We start from the raw sequence: 25,006 nt of genomic DNA, 5'->3' as shown, positions 1-25,006 counted from the left end.
CCCTTTTGCCAGGTGAAGCATCTTTAGTGCTCTTGGATTATTACAGTGTTGTCTCTCTTAGACTTATAGGAGTTACTTGCCATTTGAAGATGGCCCTTGGCTACTTTCCTTCTCTATAACAAAAGAGTCCTCCTTTATCAAGCTTTCTCTTGACTATTGATTACCTCTTGCAATGGGACTTTCTTCACAGTTAACTTGAACATAGTATTGTCTCAGTTTTATGGCTTCCACCCTACTATTGCCTCTCTCCCCATGTAGGCACTGCCTAAAGCATAAACAGCTGTTTTCTGGGTTATTTTCCACGTTGCTGTTTGAACACATAGAAGGAGAAAAGGGCTCTGGGAATCATTGCCCCAGCCCGAGCCAGCCATCTGTAGACACCAACTCAATGGCTGCATAGAGATGGGCTGCTTAGGGAGTGCAGAGCTCAGTGATTGCAGAGAACAATGTGCTCTCTCACCTCACTAGTGTCTGTCTAGAGAGAACTGTAGAAACTTTTAGGGGAATCTGAAAAAAAAATCTTGCCCTTGGAGTGGGAGATGTAAAAAGGAAAAGAAAAGCCACTTCTTTCATTTTCAACTAATCCTTAACAATCTAACTACATCTCACCTGTTGTGGTCTGGGAAAACAACTCAGCTGGTTTTGGGGACTGGGTTGGAAGGAGGATAAGGGCAGCCTCCTGGAGGGTTGGGCTCTTTCAGACACTGTTCCTCCAAGGAAGGCCAGCCAAGAGGGCCCTGAGCTGGATGTGGTGCTGTGTGCAGGCCCCAGGGGCTTGGGACTCTGTTTGCCTTCTGCAGGTTAGGACCAGAAAGTCTGACCAGGTGTGGGCATAGGGCATGTGGTCAGTCCTGGGACTGGACCCAGGGTGTCTTCTGCCAGGGATTCTGGGGGTAGGACAGTTTGTACAGTGTGTGCATCCTCCAGACCCCAGGACTTTAGAGCACTGCTCTATCTGGGAAGGTGCCTGCTTCTTTTTCGCTATGGTTCCCCAGTGACAGGGGCGACTGACCTGATTGGAATAGCTCAGAGCCATGGAGGAAGAGCCTGCAGGAGCACCAGAGGGCAGTCCCCTGGGCTCTAGTCTGTGTCCAGGGTGTTAGGGACACGCTCCAGCACCTCTGTGCTCCCTAATGAACGCTTGCACAGCAATCACCAAGAGTCAATAGCTGTCCACTGAACTGAGCAGAATTTGTGTAACCCTTCCCCTATAGTACCTCTTTGCCTCTACTACCACCTTTTGGAATAATGGAGTCCATCAATTCACACTGTGTGAAACAGTGGTGTGTCTTTCTGCTTAAGTTTGTACTCCATTCTTAGAGTGACTGAGACTGGGCCTGTGTTTGTGTCTGCCATTCCCATCACCCTTTGGTTCTGCAAATCTACACATATTTGCACTCTGTTCTGTCTCCCTTCACAATTCCAGGCCACAGGCTTCCTTGGCTTTTTCTGAGGCTGCTCTGCCCTTATTCTGCTTTCTTGGGAGGCATACCAGCAGGAATCCTGCATCCTCCATGGGTGCAGCCCAGCTTCAGGGTGCTCGGTTACTGTGTGCAATGCACATAGTATTTAAGTTCCTACTACTTTCCTGACTTGATATCCTGTACAATCAGCCATGGCAGCTCCATGGACTCTCAGGTAGGAAATCCATGACCAGGGCAATACATTAGTTCCTGTTACATCCCTTCTTAATCATAATATAACTTCATTCTTGGCTAAGAAGAGAGTTTCTAAGTTAAGAATGCTTTAGAGCTGAGGCCACTAGTTTAGAATTATATATACATATATATTTTTTCAGATCTGTGGATGGAACCCAGAGGCATTTGAACTCTGACCTACACCCCCTGCCCTATTTTTTATTCTTTATTTTGGAACCGGGTCTCACTGAGTTGCAGAGGGCCTCACTAAGTAGCTGAGGCTGTCCACGAACTATGATCCTCTGGTCTAAGCCTCCAGAATGCTGGGATTACAAGCATATGCCACCACACCCGGCTTAATTTTTATATTTTTAAAGGGGGGATTAATCTCACTTAACATAATTTTCTCTAGTTCCTTCTATCTTCTTGCAAATGCTATTTTATTTTTCTTTATAGCTGAATAGAATTCCATTGTGTGTATTTCCCATAATTTTGCAATCCACTCATCTGTTGATGGAGATCTAGGTTAGTTCCATATTTTGGCTATTACAAACTGCTGCTATGAACATGGATATGCATATGTTAACGTAGTTCTCTGATTTCAACCCCTTTGGAAAGATACCCAGGAGTAGTATATGTTTTCTCTAATATGTCCAAGCTAGGGAGTAGTGGTAATACCAGAGGGACTCCAGATGATGGAAGGGAAATCTCAGCAAAGCTTGAATGGAAGGATAGGAGAGGAAGAAAGCTGAGGTTGTTCAATGGAGGAGCTACATACGAATATGTGTAATAGCATAAATACAACATGATTAACCTGGACACTATCTATTGGGGGGGGTAACGGAGGGGGAAGGGCATGAAGCACAATATAAATGTACGCCACTCTCAATATGTTCCACTTATAAAAAATAAAAATTAAAAAAAATTTAAAAAATTAAATAAAGGGGGGATTAAAAAAGAAGAATGTGTGACGGGGTTTGTATATGGCCCACACAACCTGCAATAGTTACTGTGTGGCCCTTTGTGGAAAGAGTCTGCCCCCACCTGGCACTGGAGGACTGAGCTCCACCTGGCAGAGAAGCAGCTCTGCAGGTGGCACTTCTTCACTCACAATCTTTTCTTCAGTCCCTCCCCAAACTGAAGATCTGGTGGAAAAGGCTCCCATCACCAACAGCCACCAGGCCAGGGGGAGCCCAACATGGAGGTCCATTCCAAACAGAAATTCTAGATCATCATTTTCCCACCTGTGCTCCTCGCCACAGGTATGAGCGGCTCTTGGGAATCTCTCATAAATAATTGTGTTTAAGCTGAGCATCAGTGGACAGTTTTCTGATAGCCTATAAGCTGGTTATTTATTTTATTGAAAAAATATAACTCACATAACGGTCTGGTAATGAACTGCTGGTATTGTTAGGGGCCAGTTCTTGTGTAGTGAGGAGGATTTATGTTTCCAGGTAGATTTTAGTTGTGAAAGAGTAAAAACTAATGTGGTCCTCTAAAAAATAGAGGCAGTGTTAATAAGCACAAAAGGTCTATGAGGCTGTGTTGAGTATGTGTTCACAATTTATTTAATGTTTTCCTGGTTCTGTCACTCAGGCATAATTGTTGTGAGGACAAAGGATGCAAGGTCCTCAGGAAGGCAAGAAAGGGTGATATCAAATCTGCATCTCATTTTAGTAAAGTGCACCTTGGGCTTTATAACACATCTTCTCATGTCACTGTGGCCTGCTTGGCTGTTGGGCCAGGTCTGAGCTGGAGAGGCATACTTATCTATTATGATGACAGACTGTTATCAAGTTAGTCTCCCTAGGGAACTGGGGCTTACCAGGACCCGCTTGTGTGCTGTCCCTCTCAGCACAGAGATTGCTTTTTCACCCTGTCCTCAGTCCTTCTTTATGCAAGGAGCTATACACAGGTCTTCAGTGATGAACAGGTCATCCCAGTGCCCCTGGATCTGCCAGCTGGCCACTTGTTCAATCCCAATTACTCAACGACAAGTCACTTGTACAAAAGTGTCAGCTGGCCAGGTGGAATTCATGAAAGGCTTTGTGTGGGAAACAGAGGACAGATGTATCTCGCAGGCTATGCAGCAGAGTCTCTGGGTCCCCTGCCACCTGATGCCTGTGCCCCTGTTGGCTGTCTCCCACACTGTCTAGTGAAGCACCACACTCCCCTCCTCTCTTCTAACCCTCACCTCTTCCATGGTGTCTCCTGAGATTTCAGCTCTTCCTCTCTGATATCCTAGTCTCCTTTTCCCTTCGTTTTACTTCTAGGAGGCTCAGTGTCCCTGGGCTTTATCAAAGGTGGTCCTTTCTCTTCAAAGGAGTGACTTGGCGCCGGGCATGGTGGCGCATGCTTGTAATTCCCGCACTTGGGAGGCGGAGACAGGAGGATTGCACAGGTTCAAAGCCAGCTGTGTTGGCTTAAGAGACCCTGTTTCCAAATAAAATATAAAATAGGTCTGGGAGTATAGTCCAGAGGTAGAAGGGTTCCATCCCCATTACCGCTAAAATAAAAAATAAAAAACATGACTTGGCTAGTCACCAAGAAGAGTTCAAACTTCTCAGTTCTCAAACCAGCTTTGATTCTACCAGTACTGTTCTGATTCTCTGTTGGTTGCTCAGGTTTGAGTTGGGTGGAGTAGACTCTGCTTTTTGGAGCTGATGGTTGGAGTTTGTTAGGACCTTAGCTATCCTGAGACACTGGGCTGTCACAGCTTTCGGACAATCAGGGCTCCGTGGTTGGATGACACCGAATTCCAACCCCTCCACTGCTGCTTCCTGCTTTTGTGACCTGGAACAAGTGATTGATATCCCTAGAGCCATAGTTGCTTCCACAATGAAGTGTAGATCCCGTCCATCCCGGCAACTCTGTGGGGTGAACCCTGTCTAGTGTAGAACATGGTGCTTGGCAGGCAGTGGATGTTCAGTAAACATTTAAACTTGTGCCCACTGTAGTTTGAGTACAGTATCAAGTTGTCATTCCTAAGTCTCCCCTTAGAGGACGGCAGGGTACTAGTGCTTCCTCCGGGACCTGGCCCACACTCTACTGCCAACTGGATCAAGTTCAGTTAGTAGAAAAGATCCTCACATCGATCATACTTTTTTGATCACTGTATTGGTATATGGTATATTGTTATATTGTCCTTCAAGACCACTCGCAAAATCTTTTCATCCCCTCGTCCCTTTTCTAGTAACCTTTGTCTACTCACTGCCATTTTTTCTGGAGCAAGGTTGGCAGGAATGCCAAAAATTCAGGGACAGACACCTGCAAGACTGTCACTTGAGACTTGGGTACCTTATATAGTGAGAAAGGTCTGTGGGCCCTTAAAGTTCTCCTTCTGTGGCTCTGAAGAAAGAGTTGAGTAACAAGTTTCAGTGAGCCAGGGTAGGAGGAAGACCACAAGGGCACAGAAGCCCCCTAGGAGATGAGAACAGGAGGGGTAGAGTCTTTGAGACCAAGCCTTGCCCTAATAAAAGCCTCCATCTGCAGGAGCCTGTCCTCAGGGAGGGGCAAGGGCCCCTGCTTAACATTAAGACCTGGATTTAACATTAAAAACTGATCATCACATCTTTCTCTGAGGGTTTTCTAGCCTCTGCCCCAAAAGACACCCACTCATATATGTACTGCAGACGGCACAGAAATCCTGAAGTGGTCTTTCAAGAAGAAATTGTACATTTATCCAGAGCATAACTGGTCTAGGGACCTAACATACACTCAGTTATTCTTGACATTTTCAGGGCAGCTAGGGTCAAGTGAGGCCTAGGGGAAACCCTCATCAGAGGAGCCTGGGCTGCTGTTCTCCTCTTGTGTTTGGTCTGGCACTTAGCACTGTTGAATCAGAAGCAGGTAAAACCTCAGAATCTAAGGAGGCTCCATGCCTATCTGGCAGGGGCCAAGAGGATTAATCTAGAGACTTCCTACTGCCCAACCTATATTGGGAGCCCCTCAGAGCTGAGGAAGCTACCTTTACTGGCTGACTTGGGGCCTGGCAGCTCCTCCCCATCAAATGTTGCTGTTTCTGTCATCACCATATTAAGGCATCAGCTCTTTCTGCTGGGTCTGCTCCACTGATAGCAGGCCTGGAGGGCCCACCAGGAGCTAATGTAGAGGTCCCTAGCCAGGGCTCCTGCAGACAGTTGGATGAACTGCAATGGTAGGCAATGGATGATGGGAAATCCATCACATGCATTACGCTGTGAGTAATGTGATTACCAAAGTGACATTTTATTTACACTTTCTCATGGAGCAGTGGCTGCTGCTTTTCCAAAGCAGCCATCACCCAGATTTGATTTCTTAAAAATCTCCTTAGAGCTAGGATAGCAGGATCACAAATATACTGATCTGAAGAAAACAATCAGTACATTTTTTTAAGACTCTTTTTATCAGCTTAGAGCCAAGGATATACTGGAATCAACACAATTACCACTTTTAGTGCACCCTGTGTGCTGACCATCTGGCAGGTGTGTGTGTGTGTGTGTGTGTGTGTGTGTGTGTGTGTGTTTGTGTGTGTGTGTGTGTATGTGTGTATGTGTGTGTTTACCTATGCATCTTAATAATTTTTCCATATACACACATACAAACACATGTATGTATCTCCTAATCATCCTTCCGTGAACTCCCCAGTGGAGTAAGAATCACTGCCCTCATTTCAAAGATGAGGAAACTGAAACTTGGACAGGGCCAGTAATTTGTCCAGAGTCACTTAGGCAGTGACTAAGCGAGAAGTGACCAGTTAAGAAACTGCCATAGGCATTTATGTATTTTACGTTTTGGATCAAGCAGCAGGATCATGATTCCAGCTCTATGCTGGGTTAAAGCTGAAGTTGTGTGAAATGAGAGGTATGAAATGATGTCTGAGGCACCAGTGGGCATGGTGAAAATGACTGTGCAGTACTGCTCCCAAGCAGTTCCAGCAGGTAGCCTGGACAAGGTGCCTGTGGTTCTGGAAGAAATTTGTATGTCCTGCTGGTAAATTAGATGAGGTATCCGGGCTGTGCATGCCTTATTAAATCGAGCTACAATTTGGGTTTGTTGCAGGAGCTGTCACCACCTCCTGCGTAGACATGTGATTTCTGCTCTGAGCTCTGGGCCTTTCCCATGTGTGTTTCTGGTGGTGGCCATGGCTGCATGCTGGTAGTGTGCTGAGGGTCACTCCTGCTTATTTCAGATATTTCATTTCTTAATAAGGAAGCAGAGATGCTGGCACAAAAGGAATAAATGTGCAGCATTGTTTGTCATGGCAGAAACCAGCTAATTTTAAGAGCTTGTGGTTCTGTTGATGCCTGGATATGTTCTGGACTCTGACTTTGGCATGGTCCAAGAAACTTTACTCATTTCCCAAATCTGGTGCATGGGTAAGGTTTCTCAGAGCCTAAGCTATTGGTATACCTGGCTCTTAGATGGCACCTTACAGTACTGCATGAATTCATGTAAATATGATTTTACCTTGCCTGGCCACTGCTTTCTTGTTTAAATGTTAGGGTTATGCTGTATTCATTTTACCCATCCTGTAGGACTTTTAATGTGCGTGTTCATTAAATAGCCCATCTTAATTGTGTAAAAACTGAAAAACAACTTAAAATGGAGAAGCAGGAAGAAAATCCTTATATTCCCAAGATCACTGACAGCCATTATTAGCATTTTGATTTTTCTCCAGTTCTTTTCTGCACTTTCTTTGTACATTGGGTCATGGGCACAAATTAAGGATAGTTGAGATCCTAAATTTTAGTTATGAAATGTGACCTGTGACTGACTAGAAGAGAAGACTAGTTATAATGAACCGGCTTTGTCATGGTCCAGAGGAGTCCCCATTAGGGAAGATGGGAACGTGACTCAGAACTGGTGGGGTCCTGGAATTATGTGGCAGAAAATAATTTTAGCACCTGCCAATTTACTTTAAAAAGTAAGAAATACACATCCAACAGAGAATTCAGGCCATCTCCAGCAGATGGAGAGAGGAACAACCAGGGTTCTATGGTCCCCACTTTTTAAAATTAAAAATTTCCAGGGTAAAATCATTTATATAGTAACAAAATATACATCAAAAATAGTGCATTAACTTCCATGAAAGATCACTCAGGGGGCAGAAGCTATGTAAGCTTTTATTTTTATATTTTCTTGTAATTTATTATTTGAGAATAACAGAGGTGTTATTCTGAACATGTCAAATAATAAATCACATATTTATGAAAGCTTTGTGTAAATAAAGTAGGAACATTTTTCACAGACTAGCGAGGACTGGAATGTACTGGTAGAATCCAAGGTGGATCAAAGTAATAAGCTGCTCTGACTGTGATTTTGATTCTTGCTTCCAAATTTTAAGGACCTACTAGGAACTAATGAACAGTAGTCATGCCCTAGTTCTTTAAAGTCCCTTTCCTGTTAAATAACTTATGCATACACATTAAAGAAAGATTCCAGTTGGGTTTTACCCATTATGTACAGAACTGCTAAGAAGTTCTAGACAAGAGCGAGGCCTTTCAAAGACTTGAGGCCAATAGACCTTTAATTGTTGTCACACTCTGAAGGTTTGGAGGGGTTCCTCCAGGGATTTGGCTTTCACTGTGGACATAACATGGCTCTTATTCTCAGGGAGCTCCCCCTCAGAGGAAAAGATGTTTAGTTATGGAATGAAAGGCAAGTGTAGGAAGCTGGCAATGTATCTCATCTGAGAAGCCAGGCCAGTTGGTTGTAATTGTGTCTCACAATGATTTCCACATGTTTTCAACAGCTGGCATTGGTCTCTCACTGATGGGATGAAAGCACTAGGGAGTGGGCCTGCTCTAGTCCCTGGAGTGGCACCATGGCACAGACAGAGCAGGCTGTTCATTGCTCTGTCTTCTAACTAACAGGGCAGACTCCAATTAGCATCAGGTGCATTGTCCCCAACAAGCAGTTGCTTAGTCCCTGGTCAGAGGGCGGATGGGTGGTGCAGAAGACTCTGAGACAGATGGGAAGAGCTGCTGTCATCACATCTCTGTCACTGTACCTGGGATCAGGAATCACCACAAAGATTGCACACTGGCCTGAGTCAGCTCCTGCCTGCAATTGGCCTCTGCCCCACTTGCAACTTCCTCACCTGGAATGCAGTCCTTGTCCTTCAAGACCTAGCTTGATGCCATGTCCTCAGTAGCATCTATTAAATAAATAGTCCAAAGTTTGGGGTCTCATCTGTAGAGGATCATTGGCAAGGTGGACAGTTTAAGGGATATAGTTTAAGGGTGTTCTTCTCACATGCCACCCTTCCCAGATCTTTCTTGTAAGAGAAGAGGCAGAATGGCAGGTTTGGGAGGAACTGTCACAGCCTGAGCTATGGAAATTTTACACAGAAACTGAAGCTGTAGGTGTCCAGAGAGGTGGCTGGTTCCAAAGCTGTCATGTCCTCTGTTGAGTACTTTTATGTCAGCATTGGATGTGCCACTTTGAACTGAGCTTCTGGGAGCACTGGTGGCAGGCAAGTGTGAGTGCTCATTCCAGGGCTGGAGACTCAGGACAGGAGACTCCTGTGCACCTCCTGCTCACCTGACCTCGTGGCTGCTGTCTGTGGTCCTCAAGGCCATCTTGCTAAGGGAACCATCTCAGCAAGGCCGGGCTGGGGGTAGGTGTGGGAAGTCAAAGCATCTCTCCTGCTCTCCAGGGCCAGAATGATGGAGGGACTTGTTTTCCAATCTCACAAAGACTTTGTGAGGTGGGTGTTTTATCTGCCCCAGGTCATGGATGGAAAATCAGAGGCTTCAGACTGTAGAAGGGTCCTGGCATAATGTAGAGAGAACCTTTTGGGAGGACTCTGCTTTGCACACTTATCTCTCCCATGGCTGATGTCTCCTCTGTCGTGCTTCACCTCCATGGGGTGGCCAGCCCTGCAAATTCTCTTTAGAGTCACCAGTCTTACCGCACCACCCTTCCCTTTGCATGGTACCAATGAGGCAGGGTGTGTTGTGGTGACAATACAATCCTCAACTCAAGCAAAAATTGAGTTCCGATTCTCACTAGTTGTGTGAATTTGTGTAGAGATTTTATCTCTGAGCTTCAATTTCCCAAACTAGAAGGTGGGATGTGCCCATTTCAAATGGTTACTACAATGCTTAGCTAAAATAAAACACAGGTTGACAAGACAGTGTTGTTTAACCAATTAAGGTGGTAGCTGCTGTTACTGCTGTAAGGATTATTATATTATTGTCACTCTGACTTTAATTTCAAATTTCTGATTTGCACTTCAGTTTGATTCATGTTGTGATTCTTGCATCTCTTTCAGTAAGCTGTGGTGACACAAGTCCTGAGATGAGCCTATTCTTGGGGTGTATAGGGATGTTAGGAGAGATGGGAAAGGACATTAGGCAGAAGCCACCTGTACTTCTCCTACACAATCTGCACTATCTGAGGCCTTCCAATATCATCCCTGTTGGTTCCTAGGTTCCTGTTGCTGCTTGGTCAGTGTCACTTTAAGGGAGCTGCCAATTTCACCTTATTCAGAAATCTCCAGGCACAGACTCTGTAGCTTTGGGTCAAAGGGAAAGAAGCTGGAGAGTTGCAACCCAAGATACTGACTTCCAAAGCCTGCAGAGGTCGAATTCTTGTCTGCATTTCTTTCGTAGATGTTTGTCACATGCCTGTTGAGAATAGGTGCTGCTCTGTGTACTGAGATATGACAGGAGCCCAGCTGCAGAAGAGTAGCCAGCTGCAGCCATGTGAGTGGTTGGGTGCTCACAGGCATTGGCCTGGGGGCTTCAGATCATATGGTTGTGTGTGGAGGGATTGGACACAGGGTGGGCTTCTTATAAGAAGCAGTATTACACTGGGTTCAGGAAAACAGTACATGTTAACCAAAGAAGGTAGATCTGTGTTTCAGGCATAGAAGGGACAGCCTAGATAGTTTTGGACCTCAAGGAGAGTGGGTTGCTGAGGTACCAAAAGCAGTATATTTTCAGAAGGATAAAACTCTAAGCACTGGAATGTGGCCACAGGGAGACTAGAAGTCTTCTCAGGGGGTGGGCCTTTGGGGTTCTGAAAGCAGGGCCAGTGGACTTTACTAAACCTAAAAGCTACTCTGGTATTTTAAGCAGGGGAGGTGTATCCACAGGACACCTTCAGGAGGTCACTGTTGGAGAAGTGTGGGCAAAAGCCTAGGCAGGGATGGAGGGAGGCAGAGAGGCTGGTTGGCAGGGAACCTGATTGAGCATATGGCAGTGATGCAGGAGAATCTAGAGGCCTGAACTAAGGTAGAGGTTATGTTGATGTGAAAGAGATCCCGGATAATGCAGGGGACTTGGTTGTTGCCTGAAGCACAAAGGGAAGGAAGAGGGAGGAGTCCAGCTGTAGCCAGGGGTCTTGCCTGGGCAGCTGGTGAGCAGAGGCACTGTGGACTGAGCAAGGAATACCTCCAGGGCAGAGTGGAAGAAGGAGAGCTCAGGAAGCTGGGAAAGAAGGCCTCTGGTGCTCTGTACCTGGTGAGCTACTCAAAGAGGGCCTGGTCTTCCTTTGATTTTCTCAGTTACTGTTATTGATGTAGTGCATTGCTTCCTTGAGCCTATTGGGAGATATATATTAGAATCACCTGGAATACTTTAAAAACAGTCATAGGGTGGGAGCTACTCCCCAAGCCTGAATCAGCATCTCCTGGATGGGGCAAGCATCAGTGATGAGAAATTGCCTTAGCCACCCCTGTCCCCTGCACATCCTGTCACCAGCCAAGGACAGGAACCAAGGCTTTTGCCAGTCTCTGAGATTGACGCCTCGCAGAGACAATGGGTGGAAGGGGCAAGAAGACCATTCCTATCTGGTATTTTATTCTCTAAAATGTAGAATCTACATGTTCAAGGAGGCCTGGCAGCTGTGTGTGTGTGTGTGTGTGTGTGTGTGTGTGTGTGTGTGTGTGTGTGTGTGTAGTTTTGGGGAGTGATTCTCAGAAAGTTGGTGAGACCTAATTAATTTGGAAGTGTGTGTGTGTGTGTGTGTGTGTGTGTGTGTGTGTGTGTAGTTTTGGGGAGTGATTCTCAGAAAGTTGGTGAGACCTAATTAATTTGGAATATGTGATATTTGAACAAGGCTGGGCCCCAGGCCAGTATATTTGTTGCCAGTATATATACTTCCTTGGAGCCTGGCGTGGTGGCGCACGCTTGTAATCCCCACGCTTGGGAGGTGGAGACAGGAGGATTACGCAGGTTCAAAGCCAGTCGCGCTGGCATAAGAGACCCTGTTTCAAAAATATAAAATAGGTCTGGGAGTGTAGCCTGGAGGTAGAAGGGCTTCCAGGAACCCCAGTACCACTATATATATATATATATTTTTTTTTTCCCCCTTGGGAAATAAAGTTTTACATGCTACAACATGACAAGGGCCTTGTTTGGTATGTCAGTGAGCCAAACTCTTTCAACGTTTCTCCATCTGTTTAATACATTCAAGTTGATGATTGCACAGAAATTTTGCCTATTAAGGCCCATTTCCATTATCAGTATGCAGTTAAATCATATTTGAAACTTTAATTTGAGTGCACTTATAGGATATGTAATACTTTGAAGTGGTTCAAATCACTATACTTCAATGCAAAATAAAACCAGCCCAACAGTATGGGTATTATCTCTTCTTTAGTGGATGGGGTCTGTCTAATAGGTGGGGGTCACTGAATCTCAGAGAGTGAGAGTCTGGTCTTTAAAAAGAAACATGCCTGCAATTCAAGTTTTTATATTTCATTAATTTTTTCTCAAGCACTCTTCATACGTGAGACTAATAAAATTACATGCATTTAAAATATTTCATAATTATTTTCCCAGTTGCAATTGTTCTTCCTTCACTTTGGCCTAATTGTCAAAATTTAAAAGAATAAGATATTTTATTATTGAATTTTTAAGCATATAATTATTTTCACAAAGCCTAATGTTTCCCTTCCTGTACCTTGGACATCCCACTACTATAAACTTTGAGAAGTGTATATTATTTACTAATTCTGTGTCACATAATACACCAGGCACTTTGCATTATATTAGAAATTACTGAGATCATCAGGTAGCTACAAGTAGTCTTGTTTTGTGAAGAAGAAGACTGACTCAGAGAGGCCCAGGGGGTTGTGTAAGGCCACATATCTGGTGCTAATGCCAGAATTTGAATCTGTGTCTGCTTCAAAGCCTGCCCTGCTTTATAGCATCTCCTCTGCCTTTAAGTCCATGTCCCTGACCTCTCCTTCCTAAACACAGAGAAGGTTGCTCTTGGTTAATTGAGGTAATTTGATGATCTTGCTACTGAGGTCAAAGTATGGATGGTTTTGTGGTTGAAAAGACACAAATGGAACATCCTATATCCACTCATATCCCCAGAAGAGAGGTCCAAATACAGAGCATACAGACTGAGAAAAGAATCTCACTCAGGCTTACCTTTTTCTGTTTGGGAAAAGAAAAAGTTAATGGATTACTTCTCCCCATCTTAGACTACCAGCAACAGATGGCAAGTTTTCAAGAAGGGAGAACTCACTGGGGTGGTTATAACCTTTAATCAGCTAGAGGACCAGACCAATCCGTTTCATTTTATATATTTCTTAAGACTATAAATCAATGTCTTTCTCAGGTTTGAGGCCCCCTCAAGCTATTTTGATGCTGCAAGGCAAAATAAATTTATTTGCTGAATTACAGAAGATCGAATTCGTGGTCTCTCTGATGTCATCTTGGGATTTTTATTGACTTTTGCCCTTTGGATTGATGTCATAGGCAATTAACCATTGAAATTCTCACAGATGAAAATCAAGGCTGGGCTTTTGGATTTCATCATGATTTTGCTAGCTGTTCTACAGTAGTGCTTAGGTCACTGAGGGCACCCAGATTTCTCCCACTGCAGTTATTCTACTCCTTAAGTGCTAGTCCTTTTCTATGAACTTTATGAATGATGGGACCTTGTCAAAGGAATGATGGTAGGTGACTGAAGAGAAAATATTTGGCTATGATCTTTTAGAATTTGAAATTTTGATGCAATTATTGAAAATTTATACATTCCTTTCTATTGTTGATGTGATTCTTTTTTTTCCCCCTCATTTATAATGCTTTCGTACTCAGGAAGTTGAGGTAGGTTTTTGACTTTTCAACTTTACTTAGACATAGCATTAAAATAGTTGCCAAATAGCATGTAAAATTTATTCTAAATCCTGAATCTTGGTGGTAAATATTTGTTTCCATTCAGTGAACCAGTACCATACATATTTGTCTTTCATTGATATATCCAGGGAATGCAATTTATCAAATGCATAGAAATAGCCCATTTGCTGCTTTATCTTTTTTCATTAGTTACAATACAAGTATGATTGTCAGTTATCATCTGTGTTTTACTGGTGGGTTATTTATAGAAAGAACAGAGCAACTGACATTGTTATTTTCTAAATCATTTAGTCTAAGGCCTGCAGGACTTTACACTAAATGTCAGACCAATTTATCAAAGATTCGCTCTATTTAGGATGAAAGTGATTTAGATTGTGTGGGTAAACATATGCTCACCTGTGCTTACACACACTAGCAACAGTTATAGGAATTTCTCAGGAATTGCAGAGATGTTAAAGCTGGAACTGTTTACTTACATTTAATACAACTTAGCAAAAGTTTGTCAGAGGATGTTGAGTGATACCTTAGGGACAATGCAAATGAGTGGGACCCATCCCTGCTCAAGAGCAGTGTAGTCCCAGGTGTGTGGGGTAATATGTGCACATAGAGATGCATTAATGCACTTAACCCCTAGGCCCTGGGGCAGTCAGGGTCTCCTGAGCAGTGTCCAGGAATCTTCAAGTCCCTGCTCAAGCTTGGCCAGGTAGTTGGGTCTTTTCATTCAGAAGGATTCCCACCAGGGTGCTTCCCCAGCAATGGAGAGTGACAGGTCTGGCTGAGGAGACACACAGCACATTGCTTGTTCAGAGATGTGAATGGACATAGCTCAGAGGTAAGATGGGAAACTATCTCCTTTCTCAGTAGATGAAGTACTTTGCACCTTACAGTAATTTGATTAGTAGGGATTTCCATCACACACAAAATTACAAGAAAATGTTACATTATATAGCAGATGCCCTTAGATAACAGTGTACAGAAAACCACTTTTCTAGTAATTTCTTTTATCATCTTAGGGACATTCCTCCTATCAGCCACTCAGTCCTTCCTGTTCTCTCCAGTTAAACAGCATGAAAATGAACTAAACAAGTTTGCATTGAATCCCCTTGAGAGCAGTTTGGCTTCAGTCCCTTTAGTCCCTTTATTGATCTCTTTTAAAGGGTATTTTTTGGCTTTATAAAGTGGAGCCTTCCCCCACCTGGGATCTGCAAGCCCGAGCTTAGTCCCCATGACCTTGCAGTGTGGTGCTACTGTTTGTATTCATCCTTCGGGGGCCCACGATAGCACCTGCCTTGCCTTGCTGTGATTTGATTCCTTCTGTTCTTGGTTGTGTGGCTCACCTCTGGCTCCCATTTATATTCCAGACTGGTAATTTGTATTATTTCAGGTAATCTTCAGATGGAACTGCAGGGTTCAAACAGTTTAGCTAAAATATGTATGAGAAAGAAATTATGTTTTATGTGAGCTAAATGCTTTTGATCTAGGGCATCCAAATCTGTGGTATGTAATAGGTTATACCAGTTGGGTTTCCACAGTGACTTCCATTTGGTTCAACTCCCCCTCCCCCCTGCCCAGCTCTTCCTCAGAGTTGGTTCTGACATTCTTTAGAGCTGAAATAGGTACTTCTTGAATGAAAAATACCCGGAGAATATTTGAACTAAATTGCATCAGTCATTTTTGGGTTGTGGCACCATGAAAGAAATTTCACAATCCTGTTAGAAATGGGCTGTAACCAGATATTTTTCCCCATTGCTCATGATCATACATGATCAAGAGACTTAATCACTACATTATTGCAAGAGTCTTTGGCATCATTTTATGTTAGGCAGATTTAAAGATTCCATTGGAAGATGCATTATAGAGGGAAATATTCTTGGCAGGTACAATAATCCTTTAATATCTGTGGATGATCAGTTCCAGGATCCTGAGAATACCAAAATCTACAGATGCTCAAGTGCCTTATATAAAATTGGATAGTGTTTGCATATAACCTATGTACATCTTCCCGTATACTTAAAATAATCTCTAGGTTACTCATAATACCTATAACAAATGAATGATATGCACATTGTTGTTATACTATATTGGTTAGGGAATAATGACAAAAAAGTCAATGCATGTTCTATGCAGATTTTTTCTCATTTTTTATTAAATAGGGTAGTGGCACATGTCTATAATTCCAATACTTGGGAAGCTGAGACAGGATGATCACAGGTTTGAGTTCATTTTGTGGTAACTTAGTGAGACCCACCCTGTTTAAAAATAAATAAATGGAATAGGACCTCAGATGTAGCTCTGTGGCACCCTTGGGTTCAATCTCCAGTAGAACACACACACACACACACACACACACACACACACACACACAGAGTTAAATCTGGATGTAGAACTCATAGATACATACATATATATATCTATATGTGTGTATATATATCACATTATTAACATTACATATTAGTAAATATCTTTACTAATGTCCATGTGCATATATGTGTATGAAAAACAGATTGTCTTTATCATGCATGCTGATCAGAATAAAATATCTTTAAAGTAGCTGAAAGCTGAGTTAATTTCTTAGCATCAGCTATTGGAGCCAACAATTTTACAGGCTCTAACACTATATTAGAATATTTAGTGAAATAAATGGAGAAATATGGTTTTCTCTATGTTGATCAGGTAAATTATGATAAAACATAGTTATAGTGATTGTCACTGCCAGTTTTTGATTTTTCCTTTATCATCAGCACCACCTCCTCCTGCTTGTTCTTCAAGACATGTAATGATTCATCATTGTCATACTATGACCCTTATGTTGATTGTTTAGGATATTTCTTGTTTCCCTTAAATAATTTATGATTTCAGACAGTACTCTGTATGCTCAAGTTGCCCACATTTAAATTGATAGGTTCTTCTAGATTTTTAGCAGTCCCTAAAAAAAGAGCTAATAATGTATACTTATGGAATGGCACCATGAAATGGATTGGCTTTTCCTAGTATGGATTGAATAGAATTTAGAACAAGAGTATTCTCTCCCCTGTCCTGTAGAGGCCTGAAATAATTATACTCTGCAGCATAGCCCATAAAATATACATGTGAAATGACACTGCCATTTTTTCATTGCTCAACCTGTGTAATACATTAATGGGAGTTATTGAATTTAATAAATGGCAATATTTAGATATGTATCTTCCTAGTTAGGTTTATGTTTTAAAAATTAACTGTGTCTGGGATCTTGAAAAATATTTATGTCTTTATTTAGGTAGAAAATGAGATAAAAGAAAAAATTCGCTGGTGCTAACTGCATCTTAAGTCCTGGAGATGTGACTAGCCCTGGGATTAATAGAGTGTTGGTTCAGGACCATGGACAGCTGACCCTGTAGCATTTGAGCATTGTGATTCTTAGGTGGGGTGGAGAGATAATCACATTGTCAGGAGGTGAAACTCTAGAAAAGATATTCTTTTATAATGGGCTTTTTGCATGTGGATTTTAGTGATGTTCTCACCACAAGTTCTCCCAGAGACAGTGAATTGATGGAAGTAGCCCCAGCCTGATGATCACATGTGCTCCAGTCTCTCATACTCTGGTCTTGACAGCAGCAATGATTGCTAGAAAGCCTCCTCCCAAGTGCTCATTGACCATCCTCAAGGCAGGCTCTGATATGTAGAGCATTTCACATGTGTTCATAATCTTGACCTCTGATGGGAGATTTTCTGTCAGCTGTAGTCAAAGCATTGATGCCCCTGGTTTTATCAGCTCCTGGCTCATTGGTTTTTGCTCTGACAATCGACTTTCCTAAGGCAGGGCAAAGGCAATCAGAAACGGGATAATTTTTCTTCCCTGTTTGGCCTTGATGGGCAAGGGGCTGTTTGAAGGACTTATTCTGCATAATGAGTTTTCACTCAAGGTGAACTTTCACATTTTGGCACTAATTAGGTAATAGTACATTTGCAGTGGAGTTTCAGTATTCCAGTGCAGGCAGCTACTTCTAGAGGCTTTATATGTAAAATCATGGTTTGTCTCCAAGAAAAATGGCCATCATTGTGAACATGGAAAAGTGACAAGGTCTGGAATAATTGTTCAGACTGCATTTCAGTTACAACATATATTGAAAACATTAGGGAATATTCAGATCTTGAGGCATTCTCAAGCCTATCTTTGACATCAAAGAGAATGTAACAAGTGAGATTAAAACAGATGAACTTGTCTTTGGCTCCAGCTCATCGCTGTCAGAAACACATCCTCAGCTTCCAAGGGCTCCCCTGTATTAGAGCAACATGTTCAAGTAGAAAATATTTCATAAGATTCCACCCATCATCACTGGACATGATTCTGTCCTCTGTATGTATGAGAACATTGATGAACTGCAGTTGAAAGGATGGACAGTTTGTACTTTTTGTAATGAGAATGAGTTCATCTTGGGCCATGTCTTCTTTTACCTTTGTGATTAGCAGAATCTGTTGCTAACAAGGTTGTGTGAGGCTAGGATCACACTGGCCATTAATGAAGAAATCATATGCTAAATTTTTTCTCTACAATTCAGTCCTTAACTCAAAGTCATTTAACACTGGCTGCCAAGTTTTAGACCACAGAATTCTAAAAGAGTCTATCTTGATACTAATTAGGAGAGAGATATGGCAGAGAGATTCTCTTAAGATTTCTCAGTGGCATTTCATGGTGCAGATCTCAAGATTCCGAAACCAGTTGGATGAGACTAGGTGTGCCATAAAGTTAAAGCCAGCGCAAAGTGGACCAATTTCTTGGAGTTAAAAATAGGTTAATGCTGAATTTCCAGGATCCACAGGAACCTGTTAATGTTTATTCATGCTCTGGAAAGTAAGATCAGTGGTCAAGAAACAGTATGCTCTGATTGTACTCTAAATCCACTTTCCTAGATCTACTTAAAGGCTCAGGTGAACTCAACAAGGGCCTAATAAAGCCAGGTAATTGAACGACAGAGGCCAATAAAATTCACAGGAAATATTGTCAGAGATAAACTACAGCAAGAGACAGTATGAACGATAATTTAAACTAATTGTTTACTTTGACATAACTTCTGTGGAAGAGAAATTGAGACCTCATTCTGGATGCCACTTTAAGTGTCTGCAGCATGCAAGGTATCTGCAACACACACAGAAAATAAACTGAATATTAATGAAAAAGGGGCCAATTTCTTAGAGATGAGCGTAGGGTCAGTAGGCAGGAATGACACCTGTTCATCAGGTACAGTTTGGATTTACAAGTTAATGAATAAAGAAACTGTGGTATATACACACAATGAAATTTAACTCAGCACTAAAGAAGAACAAAATTATATCATTTGCAGGAAAATGGATGGACTTAGAGAATATAATGCTTAATGAGATCAGCCAGTCTTAGAAAGTCAAGGGTCTTATTTGTTCTCATATATGGAAGCTAAAGAGAAAATAGAAAACAAAAGTGACTTCAGATAGGTAAGGAGAGAATAGTGGAAGGGGCTCTGGGAAGGAAATAGAGGAAAAAGGAGGATTGAGAAAGAAAACAGTTCAAATAGTACTATGTCCATATGTGAACATATGCACAATCTCACATGTATGGGGAGGGAGGGGGAGTGGGTGGGATCTGGAGAGCAGGGTGCATGTATGTTTGCATCACTTTGAACGTCATTGTTACATATAATTACAATGCATCATTAAAAGCATGGGAAGGAAGGAGGCAGGGAGGGAGGGAGGAAGGGAGGGAGGGAAGGAAGGAGTCATGAAGAGATTAACTCTTGACAACATGAATGACCTAGATTCTTGCAATTTCAAATTAATCAAGTGCATACCCTGGAGCATAACCTGCTGCATGCAAGACAGACATGGTTATGAATAGAGCAGTTTGGGTAGCCTTTGTTTTTCTGTCTTTCAGACACAGAGTGAATGGCATTAGGCTAAATGAATGTGTGCCTGTGGTTAATTCTAGCATTTGAATGGCTCTCTGTTTTAGGTTTTGTGAGTGTTGGAAAGCTGAAACTGTACGAGAGCGTGTCTCAGAGCGTGTCTCCATGTAAATGTAAAAGAAATGTTGACAGTTGAATTATCAGCTGTTACAAACATAGAGGCTAAATCATAAGTGAGAGCAGCCAGGCATCACCTGCAGTATAATTGATAGCAAATATACCTTGTACTTAGAAGATGTCTGGATTCATGTATCAAACCAAAAAGAACAACGCTGTTTCTATGTTGGGCTAAAATGTTTTTACTATTTCCAGTGTTAAATGCATACAGTTTTAAAAATAAGGATTTGAAAAGTGAATTGATACTTTTGATTATACATTAATGACTGTTTGGGGAAGGCAAAGATTTCTAACCTGTGAGTGTTTTCTTTTGTGTTTTGAAAAGTGGGGAGAAAGACAAGTTTTTTTATGCAGTTATATAAGAAGCTTTCTGAGATCTGACCTCCTTTTCCATTTTTTGCTTTTACAGGATGATTATTTCAGAAACTGGAATCCCAACAAGCCCTTTGACCAAGGTAAAGGATGTAACATTTCTTGCTGTGTAGTATGTGGGGAATGCTATCTCATTTTTCCTTCCTTGTCTTCTGAGTTAATGCTATCACAGAGGCCAGCTAGCTGCCTGTCTTATTTTATTTATTCTAGGGACCTAATTGAGTGGTGTGATAGAAATTATTTCATCAAATTGGTTATTTGTCTGAAGTTATATCTAGCAGAGTCTTAAACAGTTTTTAAGTTGAACTGACCAAGACAATTATTGATTGGTTTTGTTTAAAAAAGTAGCCAGGCATGATGGTACATGTCTGTACTCAAGTACTTAGGAGAATCACAGATTTGAGTCTAGTGCACGGTAACTTGGCAAGATCCTGTTTCAAAATAAAAACTAAGATAGGGCTGGGGGTATAACCCAGTGGTAGAGCATCTCTGGGTTCAATCCCAAGTATCACCAAAACCAATAGTGTAGTGGTTATGATGAACTGGGGGGTAAATCCAGTGCCTTTCATTCATGCAACATGTTCATAAGAGCCATAGAAATGAAACTTTTTTTCTATATGCACAAAAAACTAATCTTGGAAGATCATCAAGGGCAGTGAAACTTCACTTGTTAAATAACTTCTTCATTGCTTCTAAATAGAAGATGGTTTATACATCAGCTCACTGACTACTTGGGTTTAACCTGATCCTCAGGGGGCTCTTTCCACCCACCCAGAAGACATAGCACCAGCCTCATGATGGCTGCTGTAACTTATGCACTGTGTCCTCAGGTGAGTTATTTAACATGGCAAAGGCCCACCATGAATCATGCCCTGGCCCCATTGTTGTGTGTAGCTGTTCTTGACAAAGATCCTGCTGCTAAAAATTATGATAGTTCAACTATATATATGTAATTAATATTGAGACTAAGAGGAAAAATACTACCTACCAGTTCTCAAAGAGCTGATACTTCTGAGAATGAGCTTCAACCATGGCTCTAATGTTTGGCATAATTATGGCAGTGAACCTGAAGGGAGCCACGGCATGTTGTGTAGTGCATGGTGCCATCTTAGTGCCCTCTGCTTTGTCCCCATGATGGATCACTCCCTATAGACTCTGATTTTCTTATTAACAGAACTGCTTTCAAAATATTCACATACTCTAATGCCTTCGAGTAGTGCAGTGTTTTGTTCATCCATGCATGCATTCATTCAGTCACTCTCAGGTGTTTACTGAGCTCCCACTGATTGTACAAGCACTAGGCCAGGTTCTGAGAAGAGAGCCAGAGAGCTCTGGTGCCACCTCAGCATGAAGAACCGGGAGACAAAGCAGTGCACAGTTGCAGTGGAATGTGGCTGAGATTTAGTGTGTGCAAAGGAAACAGGGTGCACAGGTAAACTCCTCTTGGGAGGCTCTCTGGGCTATACATTCCAGGGCCTCCTTTACAATTCCATCAAAAACTAAACCATCACAACAATTCACATTACAATGTCTGAAGGTTTTAATAATTTAAGGTAGGAATTTGCCTTTCAAAAGATGATCAACGTTTAAGAACTTTTATTGAAAATATAAAACTTTACTTATGAAGAATACTTACATATGCTGAACAAGTTCCTTGTCTGTGCCTGATAAACAAGCCCTTCTGTTATGTCCTTAGCAGATTTTACTTGCAAAGGTGACTCAACTGATAGTTATAGTGAACTTATTTTTCTGGTTTTTAGCTAATATTGGAAATAGTTTCTGTCCTACAAGGATCATATAATCATCAGATCTTTCTTTTCTAAGGCTTGCAAACAAATAAATAAATACTAAGTGAAGACAGTTTTCTTTTTCCTAATGTACAATGGAAAAGGAAATAGATGAAGGTGGCATCATTTGCCACTTTGGGATGTAAATGATTACTTCACTTGGTTTGGGATTTACACAGAAGCTTTAGGACCAAAAAGAATGTGGTATTGAAATGGGTATATGTAAAAGATCCAAACAATGTGGTTTTTTCCCTCTATCATAGGAGTATAATGGTGAATATATTACACTGAGCCCCACCCTGCTTTCCTTTACTAGCTATGCAAGCTTGAAAAGTGGGTCTACTCAGATCAATCTTCCCAGAAAACCTCATGACTTTATGGGGTATAATTGGAGGCATAGCCAAGTGGCCTGACTTTGTTCCTCAGGTGTAGCTGGTATTGGCTATTTCTATAGTGAGCCACAAGGAGAGTGGGCAGAGCTGAAAATAGCCTTCACTTTAAATATCAGCTCCAGCAGACGTCATCAATTATACTGCACGCCACTCAGTTAAAGCTGGGTGGTTACTATATCAGCACTGACACCACTTGGTGAAATATAAGCCACAAATATGGACGATGTGGAGCATTTCATCTTCCCAGAAATAGGAGAATTGCTGGACTCCAGTGGAAGCTGTCAGCAGTAGAAATAAGTCATTTCCCCTCCTAAGGAGAAAAGGAATTCAGTGTAGTGAAGGCAGGTTTGCAGTTCTGGGCAGGGAAGAGGAAACTTTGTAGAAACAGAACTCGATGAAAACATTTTCAGAGTTTCAAAGGACAGCTATGTGCTGGGATGCAAGTGGAAGGGTTTTCATGATGTAGGTGATGTAGACTGGCCTTGAGGTCTAGGGAGAGTAGGGGAATGAAGGGGAAAATTGGGGAATTCTAGAATAGTGTAGTCAGAAAGATGATTTGAGGTAGGCTGTAAAGAGAATTCCATACCCACCTAGCAATTTTGAGCTTTGTTTTCTTGGCAATGGAAGCCATTGAAAGTTCTTGAGCCAGGAAAGTGACATGATGAGGGCAATATTTTAGAGGATTCTGCTTGATTGTTCAGTTGCTGAGATGAGGAACCCCTGCCTTATTTGCCAAATGATATTATTCCTCTAGAACCCTTGGGTAAAATCTTCATGCCCTCCTTCGTTGCTTTAAAGCCTTGGTCTCTGGTGGTCAGGCTTTCCAATCTAGCTCTCTAGCTTGATCTTTGAAAGGCCCTTGCCACTTCTGACTGTTTTAGGTGTTGGTGTGAATAGTTAGGAGACTCAAGAAATATTCAAAATAGTTACTGAGCTGTAATTGCTCTCTGATTAGAAATATTTACTGAACTTTGCCCAACAGTGCTTCATGAAGTTAGCACTAATTATCATATAAGGGACTCTAAGGCAGTTAGGAGCAAAGGGCCTTGCTTACCTGGTGCTCTGAAATGAGACTTGGATTTCTTACCTTGTTATCTTTAAGTTAATAATTAATGTCTCATCAGTGGAGGATAATAGCTATTCACTTTAGGCTTTTCAAAGAGGGTTCTTTCTGAGATTAGGGTAATGAAGTACATCTTTTTTTTTCTCCTAATGATTCCATGCCAAATCTCCTCTTCACAGAGGGATGGAGAGGAGTTCAAAATTAGAGGGAACAATTATTTACTCGGGTGAGAAATTTTCCTTGTGACATTCATGAAGAAAGACTTCCTGCAGAGAGCCTGGGCAGGCTGCACAGTTGGAGAGAGCCCTGGGTGAATGCAGTTTGGTTTCCTGTCTTGCACAGACCAGAAGAAAAATGGAGGCTTAGCATGGACCTCTGCAGGAGGTACTGAACACTGGAGGGATTATCATTTTCAGTTGCCTCTGCCCTCACTCTGGTAGCACCTTGCCTCCACTTGTCCCAAGCCAAGCTGGGAGCTCAACCAGAGCAGTGCTTCTAGAAGTGTAAACTCATCCCAGCCCCTTGACAGGTAATGAGGAACATTACCCCTCTGTTGCTTATTCACAGTGCTCATTAACAAGTTAAAAGCACTGAGAAATCATTCAGTAAAAAAGTTCACCCAGTCTCTACCATGGCCTTTCACCACCTGTTGTGACATCTGTGTTTTCAAGCCCACCTCCCAGATTCCAGGAGGAGGTAGTGTATTCTGTGTAGTGCCCTTTGGTTAGTGCAGTCTGGGGTCTTGGGGCATAGAGTCAGATCCTCTTAGGTTAAGAACTCGGCTGACAGTTACCAACTGTGTGATTCTGGGCAAGTACCTTAACCTCTTTGATTTGAGGTCTTTCCATCTAGAAATACAGTAATGGTCCTTTCAGTAATGGATTGAGAAGGTTAAATGGTTTAATTTGCTTGGCATATTGCAAGTGCTTGTAAGTGTTGCTTTAGCAGGTAGCTATCTTTTTGTTCCCTGATCTTCCTCTCTGGAGGCTCTCCCTGTGGCTTCCCTTTCCTCTTCAAGTTCTTCTTTTCCTCTTACGTTTTGCTTTTTTCTAGTGGCCCTCACAGTTGGTGATGCTCTTAATTCTCAGGGCTAATTTGTGCTGGCCTGTCTTGCTATAGAGGTGGCACTGGATACTACATCCCAGATCCCCATTAGCAGAGGTGAGGAGGTTCAGGCTCTTATGATTTTGTTCATCCATTTGTTCATCCATCCATCCATCCATCCATCCATCCATCCATCCATCCCACTAATGGTTATCAAATACTTGATGTTTAAACCCATGTTCTGGGTAATAGCATCAGCACTAAGAAAGACTCCTCTTGTCTCACTAGACCCAGCTAGATGTCTCTAAGATATCCATCCTCCACCTCACACAGGTGTGTAGTGCATGCAAGCCCTGGGACCCATGGGGTGGGGAGCAGAGCAGAGGTGGGTGGGAGGAAGGGGAGAGTGTGGGTAATCTAGGAACCCATAAGCCCTTGAGTGTGAAAGTGATGGCTCCATTGTAGCTGTGATGGTGTCATATTCTTTGGCTATAACTCAGCCTTGATGTGAGAGCCAGTGGACTACCACAACACTGTCGCTTTTCCAGAGATTTAAGGCGGTGTGTGAAGTTAAGGTGGCTTATTTGTAAAATTGCTCA

The 25,006-nt window shown here is 42.2% G+C and overlaps 1 protein-coding gene across 1 annotated transcript in view; it reads left to right on the top strand.

The window, feature by feature from the left end:
- Positions 1–25,006, top strand: part of SPOCK1 (SPARC (osteonectin), cwcv and kazal like domains proteoglycan 1) — a gene marked incomplete at both ends in the record, with an annotated part of 559,572 nt that overhangs the window by 208,111 nt on the left and 326,455 nt on the right. Inside the window, one exon of the mRNA XM_080690082.1 lies at positions 20,159–20,204. Coding sequence (XP_080546208.1) covers positions 20,159–20,204 — 46 coding nt within the window. The remainder of the gene's footprint in view (positions 1–20,158; positions 20,205–25,006) is intronic.

Source organism: Muscardinus avellanarius (genome assembly GCF_963383645.1).
Source record: "Muscardinus avellanarius genome assembly, chromosome: 1".
In the NCBI taxonomy this organism is placed as follows: domain Eukaryota; kingdom Metazoa; phylum Chordata; class Mammalia; order Rodentia; family Gliridae; genus Muscardinus; species Muscardinus avellanarius.
Note: the sequence above shows the minus strand (reverse complement) of the source record. Positions and strands in the feature narration are given on the sequence as shown.